The sequence below is a fragment of the Simochromis diagramma genome, unplaced genomic scaffold (genome assembly GCF_900408965.1).
Source record: "Simochromis diagramma unplaced genomic scaffold, fSimDia1.1 OVJJ01000216.1, whole genome shotgun sequence".
Taxonomy (NCBI): Eukaryota; Metazoa; Chordata; class Actinopteri; order Cichliformes; family Cichlidae; genus Simochromis; species Simochromis diagramma.
The window spans coordinates 169,525-180,134 of NW_024386883.1; the positions used below are offsets into that span (position 1 = coordinate 169,525).

At 39.4% G+C, this 10,610-nt stretch overlaps 1 protein-coding gene across 1 annotated transcript; it reads left to right on the forward strand.

Annotated features, from left to right (window-relative positions):
• The first annotated feature begins 819 nt into the window (after positions 1-819).
• rtn2b (reticulon 2b) lies at positions 820-8,377 on the forward strand. The gene is made up of 7 exons (XM_040032709.1): positions 820-976; positions 5,006-5,213; positions 5,326-5,464; positions 5,807-5,876; positions 6,549-6,595; positions 6,767-6,825; positions 6,949-8,377. Exons 1-7 carry the CDS (start codon positions 964-966, stop codon positions 7,049-7,051), a joined length of 639 nt encoding a protein of 212 aa, XP_039888643.1. The 5' UTR covers positions 820-963; the 3' UTR covers positions 7,052-8,377.
• The last annotated feature ends 2,233 nt before the right edge of the window (positions 8,378-10,610 follow it).

Sequence of the window (10,610 nt, forward strand, 5' to 3'; positions counted from 1 at the left end):
CTCTAGAGTAACTGTAGAGAGCCATACAAGCACAGGAAGAACATCCCAATGCAACTCAGAAGGGTCCAGCAAGAATCCTTTTGATATGAAGCCACAGTGCTAGGATAGGACACGTCAGTATAGCCCTCTACAACCATAAATGTAGAAGAGCATACAAAAAAAAGTACATACTTTTATTTTCATATGTGTATTAGACACTATTAATTAGCAATATATCAGTTGTTGAATAACAGTTATATAACACCCTTAATTCGTACTAAATACCGTACAGCAAACACATCATGGCTTTTTTAAATACAAATGTTAGTACAGCTCCCTTTTATAGTATACATCTGAGCCTGTGCTTTTCTAACATGGATTTCCTCTTTTATAAGGTTGTTCTTATGTTATCTTTAGAGCTTTAAAGGTGTGAGTGAAAGTGTTAAATATACAGATGGCGAGGCGAGTTTGGCTCCGTGTTTTGGTCTGACACACAGAAGGTGTCATGAGGGATATTTGTGCAGAGTGAATAATAAATCTATAGAGAAACTCATCTTTCTTGCTTATCTGTAAAACGTGGCAAGTGACTGCAGTGACTGTATGTATTCAGCTTGATGTCAGTGCTGTAGTATGCAGCTTTTGGCATTAGCTTCCTGCTAACATTAGTTGTTTTCTTATCAGTTTGGATTGATGATCATTTTACGTTAAAAAAAACTGTCATGGTCTGTCGTGCATGGAAAGGCCTCTGTGTGCAAATCAGCCACCAACTGGTTGAGGAAGCATTAGCCTCTACAAGCTGTGGGGCATGTACATGCTCAAGTCTCAAGTTCCCAATTTGAGTGTGTGTGAATCCAGTACAGGATAAAATTAGGCCAGCCGGGCCTTATATTGCTGACGGAGCAGGGGTGGCCAAAAAAAGCCTGGAGTGCAAGCCAACGGTGGAAGCACAAGAAAGAGAGGAGAGCAAGCAGGACCGCCGCTGAAATGGCCACCAAACGTAAGGAAATCAATATTGACAGCTTTAAGTAAAGTGAAGGAGAGCAGACGGGGTCAGAGTGCAGCTGTCAGGTGGAGAAGAAGGGAATTTATTTACTTTCCCTCTGCTGTGCAGGTGTGAATGCAGGCAGGATGGCAAGTTAAACACTGAATCCAGTGTGTCTTTCATTTGGTCGACAGATGGGCTGAATGGGATTGAGCTAAATGAGAGCCCACTGCTGACTGAATGTAGTTTGTTTTATTTGTAAAGGCTTAAATTGTTATAAGAGATAAGAAATGCTGTCTTGTCAGGGCTGTTTTACTTCTGATAACACATAACTCCAGTTATTCGGATAAGAATGAGAGGGCGTACTTGTGCCCAGCTTTGAAGTGACTTCACTGGTGTGACAGCATTAATGTTTCTGTTTTTATAAATGAATAAGAATACATCTACTTTTTATAATTCTCAGGAAACCCAACTATGAAAACCAGCAATACTCTGCTGCTTTTAAATAATCTGTTTTAATCATAAAATGATCTTAAATTTGTGCTGCAGTTAGGATGCTCATGTAATGTTGGTGGGTAAGGATCTAGTGTCTAATCTAAGGATTTATGATTTACTCAGACATGTACAGATCCCATTAAAAACAGCATTCATTCAGAAAGATTTTCTCCTTTAATAAAGGAGCATGGCATGAAACGAGGTGAGGGTGTCCTTCATTTTCTGTAAAATTGTTTTGTCATTTCTCTTCGTTACCCTTTTCTCTTTCTTATCCACACTTTAAATAACAATGTGTCCATTTTTCAAACACCCGCTGGCTGTGGTCGTTTTGGTAGAAAGAATTTTAGATGACTTTTATGAGACCATGTGAAAAAGTCTCAGTCTCTATTTATGGCTCAAAACAGTTCAAATATCCACAGTGGGACTTATCAGAGAGAAAAGGGAGAATATGATACAGCAACTCATAGCATCTGTTTAAATTTAGTTTAAAACATTCACTGTACTAGCAAAAGTAGCACATGGCATCTTTTGTATACCTCATATGTTTTAAAAACCAAATGAATTAATTTTTATTTACACGGCACCAAATCACAACAACAGCCTCAGGGCGCTTTATATTGTAAGGTAACCCTAATGTAACCCTGCAGTAATACCAAGAAAACAGGGAAAACCCCAACAATCATATAGCCCCGGTGAGCAAGCGCTTTGACAACAGTGGGAAGTAAAAAAAAAACTCCCTTTTAACAAGAAGAAACCTCCAGCAGAACCAGGCTCAGGGAGGGGCAGCGATCTGCTGCGACTGGAGGAAGACAGGACAAAACACACGCTGTGGAAGAGAGCCAGAGATTAACAATAAGTAATGATTAAATGCAGAGAGATGTATAAACAAAAAGAGAGTAAGAATTGTGATTGAAGGAGAAATACTCAATGCATCATGGGAATCCGCCAGCAGACTACACCTACTGCAGCATAACTACGGGAGGATTCAGGTTCACCTGATCCAGCACTGACTATGTGCTTTAGCAAAAAGGAAAGTTTTAAGCCCAATCTTAAAAGTGGAGATGGCGTCTGTCTCTCATTCTACTTCTAAATACTGTAGGAACCACAAGTAAGCACACAGTCTGACAGCTAATGGGGTGATACGGCCTGATTATTCAAGATCTTGTATTTCATTTTTATTTCATTTCAATTTTATTTATATAGCGCCAAATCACAACAACAGTCGCCTCAAGGCGCTTTATATTGTACAGTAGATCATACAATAATAGATACAGAGAGAAACCCAACAATTATATGACCCCCTATGAGCAAGCACTTTGGCGATAGTGGGAAGGAAAAACTCCCTTTTAACAGGAAGAAACCTCCGGCAGAACCAGGCTCAGGGAGGGGCGGGGCCATCTGCTGCGACCGGTTGGGGTGAGAGAAGGAAGACAGGATAAAAGACATGCTGTGGAAGAGAGACAGAGGTTAATAACAGATATGATTCAATGCAGAGAGGTCTATTAACACATAGTGAGTGAGAAAGGTGACTGGAAAGGAAAAACTCAATGCATCATGGGAATCCCCCGGCAGCCTATGTCTATTGCAGCATAACTAAGGGGGGATCAAGGGTCACCTGGTCCAGCCCTAACTATATGCTTTAGCAAAAAGGAAAGTTTTAAGCCTAATCTTAAAAGTAGAGATAGTGTCAGTCTCCCGAATCCAAACTGGAAGCTGGTTCCACAGAAGAGGGGCCTGAAAACTGAAGGCTCTCCCTCCCATTCTACTTTTAAATACTCTAGGAACAACAAGTAGGCCTGCAGTGCGAGAGCGAAGTGCTCTAATAGGGTGATATGGTACTACAAGGTCATTAAGATAAGATGGGGCCTGATTATTTAAGACCTTGTATGTGAGGAGCAGGATTTTGAATTAAATTCTGGATTTAACAGGAAGCCAATGAAGGGAAGCCAAAACAGGAGAAATATGCTTGCTCTTTCTAGTCCCTGTCAGCACTCTTGCTGCAGCATTTTGGATTAGTTGAAGGCTTTTCAGTGAGTTTTTTGGACATCCTGATAATAATGAATTACAGTAGTCCAGCCTGGAAGTAATAAATGCATGAACTAGTTTTTCAGCATCACTCTGAGACAGGATATTTCTAATTTTAGAGATGTTGCGCAAATGGAAGAACGCAGTCTTACATATTTGTTTAATATGTGCATTGAAGGACGTGTTGGTCAAAAATGACTCCAAGGTTCCTCACAGCGTTACTGGAGGCCAAGGTAATGCCATCCAGAGTAAGAATCTGGTTAGATACCATATTTATAAGATTTTCTGGGCCGAGTACAATAACCTCAGTTTTATCTGAATTAAGAAGCAGAAAGTTAGCGGCCATCCAGGTCTTTATGTCTTTAAGACATTCCTGCAGTTTAACTAATTGGTGTGTGTTATCTGGCTTCATGGACAGATAGAGTTGGGGGTCATCAGCATAGCAGTGAAAATTTATGCTATGTCTTCTAATGATACTGCCTAGGGGAAGCATGTATAATGTAAACAGAATTGGTCCTAGCACTGAACCCTGTGGAACTCCATAATTGACCTTAGTGTGTGAAGAGGACTCTCCACTTACATGCACAAATTGGAGTCTATTAGATAGATATGATACAAACAACTGCAGCGCAGTACCTGTAATACCTACAGCATGTTCTAATCGCTCTAATAGGATATTATGGTCAACAGTATCGAATGCTACACTGAGGTCTAGCAGGACAAGCACAGAGATGAGTTCACTGTCAGAGGCCATAAGAAGATCATTTGTAACCTTCACTAAAACTGTTTCTGTGCTGTGATGAGCTCTGAAACCTGACTGACATTCTTCAAATAATGTTAATGTTAATGTTAAAGGAATGGTTAGCTTAACAGTGCTCTGACTTTTTGTCAGTCAGGCTACACTAATGAAGAGAAACCTAGGGCTGTTCTTACGTTCTTCAATCAGTGATGAACAGTAAGGTTTTCTAGCTTTATGAAGGGCTTTTTTTTTTTTTTTTTTTTTTTTTTTACAAAGCAGCAGTATTTCTCCAGACTAAATGACAATCTTCTAAATTACTGAGATCCTATTTACTCTCCAGCTTTGGAGTTATCTGCTTTAAGGTGCATATTTGATTTGAGAGTTATAGTAGGAGGTCTTTTTCAGAGGAGCTACAATATCCAGAGTCCTACACAGTGAAGAAGTAAAATTATCAACAACATAACTGACCTCTGTGGGATTAAAATAAGTAGAGATAGATAAGTTCTTTTCCTGGGTTTTCAGTACTTTCCTCATTTTGAACTACTTACTGCCTCGTTGCTAGTTTTATCTCCACTCCAGTTTTATCGACTTCTCTACAACCTTCTGTCATGTTACCACTCTTGGTAACCCTGCTTCACAGTCAGGTCATGAAGTATAAGAAACATTAGCCTGTATCTAATTTAAGTTTAACAACTTCCCATTTCAGTTGCATATTCACTCAGATATACCGCGCTCTCTGTGCATCACTCATTTAAGATGATGTCTTGTGCTTAATTGCTTTGCAGTTGTGGATCTGGTGTACTGGCGCCACATGTGGAGGACTGGTGTGGTGTTTACAGGGCTGGTAATCGGTCTGGCCAGCTTGTTCCAGCTTAGTGCCGTCACTGTGGTCTCCAACGTCTTTCTGGGTGTCATGTGCATCACCTTCCCCCTCCGTTTTTATTATAAGCTCCTGGAGCTCCTGCGCTGGAACCCCGGGGTTCACCCCTTTCAGTGAGTCCATCAGTGTTCACACACAGGTTTTTCTTTTCCAGCTAAATATGCTGCTCCTCTGCTTTCTGGAAGCATGTTGAACTTTCTCACAAATGTGTTATCCTGTGCTTAGGTCATGTCTGGATTACGACAGCTCTCTGACAAATAAGGAGACGGTGATGCTGGTGGAGGAGACGGTGCTGCTGATCGCATTTGCTGTCACAGAAATCAAACGGCTCATTTTCATTGAAAACATATTTGACTCTATTAAGGTATGAGTGTGATGGTAAAGCAATAGTATAGATGTCACAAAGCCAAGATTAAAAGACTCTTTGACTTTGGTGCCACCTGGTGGCAGCTACACACCACACACGCTCGTGTGGGGCTCTGAGCAGCTGTACTGTTTTAATCCAGGCTATATTGCTTAAAAGCAGCTAAAAATTAAACAGAGCCACCATGCAGTGTTCATTTTCTCATGGGATCAAGACTACATTCAGCAGCTTTAAATCTCAGTGAGACATGTATTAAAGCAGCATCATTCACAAATCAAATTACAGTTAATAAACTAAACTATTAAACTGTTCAGTAATCTTTTTCTGTGCTCTTTCTCTCAGTTTGTTGTGCTTCTGTATCTGCTGACCTATGTTGGCATCCAAACTAACGGACTGACCCTGGTAATAAGTGGTAAGTTGCACCCGCTGTATACTTATGCTTTGTGCTAACACACGTATCTAATTTCCTCCATGTCTCTTTCCTCCACCTACATATATTAAGCTCCCAGCACCTTCAAATGTATCTTCTTGTTTCTAAGACTCATGAGTGATCTATCATCTCAGTAGTTAAAGTGTGACTGGGTTTAGGCAGAAAAAAGCACTTCGCACATGACGGTTAAGATTTAAGGAATAACTTTTACTGCAAACATCAAGTTCCTTTTGAAGTCATGCCTCCATCAGTCGCCTCAGATGACTGGTTTGCACCAATTATTTAAGTAGGAGAATGTTTTCATTAGAACCAATTAGATTATTTTTGTGCAAAGCTAAAGTGACATAAAGCCCAGGAGGTAGAGTGGGTCATCTACTGATTGGAAGGTTGGTAGATTGATCCTTGGCTCCTCAACACTGCATATTAAAGCATGCTTGAGCATGATACTGAGCCCTGAGCTGCCTCTGATGCATCCACTGAAGTGTGTGTGTGTGAATGTTAGACAAAGCTCTCAAAAACAAAGATTGAAAGTGGAGCCTAAATGTGTGTGTGAATGGATGAATGTGGCTGGTAGTAGAAAGTGTTTAGAGTGCTCAGCTAGAGTGCTCTAAAAGTAGCAGTCCAGTCATTTACATGAATAATTTGTCTGTCCAGCTGTGATCGCTGTTTTCTCCCTTCCTTTGCTGTACAAAAAGCAGCAGGTGAGTTTATTTTATGTTAAAAAAAATTTTCAATGAAAATGATTCAGCAAAGTTGATTAAAAGTTAAAACCAAACAAAACAGAAACATATCTTAGTAAAAATCGCATGTAATTCTATGTAAGATGCAGAAATTGCTGGTTTGCACTGACCTTTGTGATATTTTGGTGACAGGTGCGGATAAGAAGGATTGCTAGAGCCGTCAGAGCTTTTCTAAAGAGAGTCAAAAGCCTGTAAGTGAGCTACCCATTTATGTGATATTGTTTTCTGTTCTTGGTCATGTCATGCTAGCAAAATTGTAGCTTTTTCTTCGGTGCTGGTATTTTCTTCATTGTGATGCCCCCGTTTTGTTGTAGGTTCTCCAGTGTGTACGATTCGGTGAGGCCCCCTCCAGCCCCTGCACCAAAACCTGCAATTTCAGCTGCGAATGTGCCCAAACAGAAAGCCAAGTCAAAGTAACTGTGTTGGTCACGTATTGAAAACACCCAGCATTTGGGATTTGGGGAAAGACTGGAAGGGCACATCCTCTGGGGGGCAGCTGGAGGGGCTGCTCGTTTCCACTTCTCCACCATGATGTTTGTTTATGGGAGCAAGATATAATTGATCCTGACAGCTTAAACAAAGCTGCCATTCACTGAAGGAGGGAGAGGATGAGGAGGTGTATGAGGAGGGGAATTTTAGTTACTGTGATGCTCTCTGTGGGCAGCGTCTAATAGAACCAGTTCACACAGTCATACTCTTCGAGTGGGCTATGGATGGCACAGAACATCACAGCTTTTTTTTTTCTTTAATAACAAGTGTATTTTTACATAACTAGTCCGCTGTGTTCCTGTCAAACTGTGGAAGTATTTATAATGAAGCTCTGCAGCATTATTGCTGCCTTTATTATGAAGCATCATTCATTGTTAGCTTCATAGAATAAAAAGACATGAACATCGCCTGCTATTAATCAGCATTAATAGTGCTGCACTTGCTAAGTCGAGGAAAAAGCTTGGTAAGCAGCCAGCCCCACAACCTTTAAAAGACTTACATGAGAAATAATGAGAGTGTTCTCCTTTAATCTTAGTGCTAATCACTTTTAATTAGAAACAAACAGTGACCTCATATTTGTGGGGAAAGCAGTTTGCTAATAAAAAAAGTACAACTCTTAACAAGTGGGAGGAATATTGACTCTTGTAGTAAATGCAGTTCATTTTGATTGATCAAAACACAAAAAGGCACTTTCTAGATAACATCTTAGACTGTATACAAAAGATAGACATAGCAACCATGAAATCACCCAATGTTTTTAAAAAAATTGCCATGTTTTTTTAAACCACACGACATGAGTGTGGGACGGTTTTCGTTGTGTAACTGGGTGACACCACACGCTCCCTGGCTAATGACTTGTCAATCAAATGGTAAAGCATTCCTTGCTTTATTGTCCTTCTGGACAATAATGTGGGTAATAATTTACAAAATAAACTTGATGTTGTATTTAATAAGGCTAAAAGTAGTGACTGGGCCAATCAACTCTCTGTACTGAGGTCACAGAGAAAAGGAAGCTGAGGAACATTTTCCCATAAACTTCTGTACAATATGATGACTTTTTGCAACCAGTGGTGTCGCCCCCTGCTGGTACTTAGAAAGAAATGCTATGCTCTAACCATTTAGAAGCTGGTTTACAGTGCAAAGATAAAAAAAACAACAACAAACAGATGTCTATTTACAGACAGGACTTGCATTAGTTTCCAAATAACCTATTTCACAGCAGCCATTTTGCTCTGAAATACTAGTTAAAAATAATTAGAACTAATCACAATTAATTAGGCTTCTGTATCTAAATACAACTAAACCGTCACTGTTGTTATTAGGAATATGCCTAGTGTATTAAGTGGTGAGTGGTAAGAGTAAACCATGGAGTGGTTAATAAAATCCCTTTATAAAGTGTTGAAATGAGTGTTTTCACCACCACCATCTTGGTGTTTAAATGTACTGTAAGAACATTGGTTGGGGTCAGATTGTGAAATTGCATGCTTATTGGCTAACAACTTATCAGTCACAAGTTGATATCCAGTGAGAATACCAAGGGTAATCCTCTTTTAGACATTTCAAATGACTAAAATTTACAAAAACTACGTTATCTTCGGTTTGAACATTCAAAGAAATACATGTCTAAGGCACTTCTACACTGGCTTCACTTTTCTAACCTGGAATCTATGTCCATTATTATTAATTTGTTGTCTGCAAAACAAAACAACGAGGCCCAAAAGGCTCTCCAAAGCTACAGAGCCGGGTGATCTTACATTACTAGCATGTGATTCGCTGTGCATATAAATATGAGTACAGCGCTGTGTAGAGTAATTTAGTATTATGGCTGTATTCACTAATCTTCCATTGTTTTGAGTTACGACTTGCTAAGCCATCACTAACTAGCTAATCAATTATCACATGTCCATAACTGCAGGAACCAGATGCTTAAACTGCTTTCAGGGAACATTTGAGGAAGCCATTAAATCAGTTATAGTCAAATTTGGTGCAGTTTCAGGAATTTCATGGAATTATCAGCACTGATGGCAAAATAGTGGACTTTAATTTCATTCTTCCCCCCCAAAATAATCAATATATCCCCACAGCATTACAGTTTGTGAAGTATAAAACATGCTTTTTACACTTTTACCACTTATCTAGAAGTAGTTGCTACCACATGCTGTAAACATAGAAATTAGGTGACTTTGTACAAACATGAGCACAGAAAACAACATGACATGTGGGCGAATGGGAAAGAAGAGTTTGGGTGAACTCTTTCGTTATTGTAGCAACCAGCTGCCAAGCCTGAGCCAGTAGTGCCTCTAACGCTCCGTGTTTTAGACCATAAAAAAGAAGCTGCTGCTCATACTAATGTGTCTTAATGAGCGTGTAAAACTCATGTTGGATAGTTATGCTTTTATTTACCAACAATATTCTGTCGATTTATTTTCAAAAGTCTTATTTTTAGAAAGAGTATTTTTTCTAATCTTCAACCATATTTACCCACCTCTGCAGTATACAGAGAACAGTAAAACGTGGATATTCTAAACAAAAACTGTTGATTGCATAAATGATGCATTAGTGCAATATCAGAATTAGTGTAGTATCAGTGGTACTGCGCACTTTGGGTGTGAAATTAGCAGACTTTTTTCTCTTAGTCACTGTAATAACAACCATCAGTATAAACACATGGTCTTAAATAACAGCTGCCTAAAGTCAGGCATCATCTGCTAGCCCAGGTCTACTCTGTATTTGTAATGGATTTTTTTTTTTATTGTGATGTTCTATTGTAATTTTGCTCCCAAATAAAATCTTGTTTACTACAAATAAAGACGAGTTTCCTCTGTGCCTTCACAAACAGTACCATGCAAAACTCTTGAGCTTAACCCCTCATTTATTTGTTTAAGTAAGTATACATGAAAATACAGTATATAAGGCAAAAACAGTTTGTACAATTCCATTGAACGTGAAAGTCAATATTTGGTAAAACCAACTTTATTCAGTATCGATCAGTCCAAGAGACCTGTTGCAGCTGATTTTTAGTCCATATGTCAGCATTTTCTCCTTGTTTCCCTTCCTTAAGAATGGCTTTTTGACAGCCTCCCCCCACACCCCACCCCACTGAGACCATTTCTGATGAGACTTCAGTGAACAGCAGATGGATCAGCTGAAGCAGAGAAAAACTTCTGAAATCAGATCCATTGTTAAATATCACTTTTAAATGAAAAGAAAGTCTGGCTCCTAGGAAGCAAAACATAAAGAAAGGAGGGGTGACTCTTCACTTTTGCACAGTAGTGTTTAATTAATCAATTTTCCTCCACTGCCTAAGCTAATTTCTTTCATAGTGTATATTTCAGCTGGTGTTATAAAGAATGTAACAACACTCAATGAGACATGACGGCAGGAGCAATCACAGCACCAGGACTCTGATAGAGAAACATCTAAATGGAATTAATGCATCATTTATTCCATCGCTTGTAGTTTTGTGCTGTGAAGACGACGTCTGTGC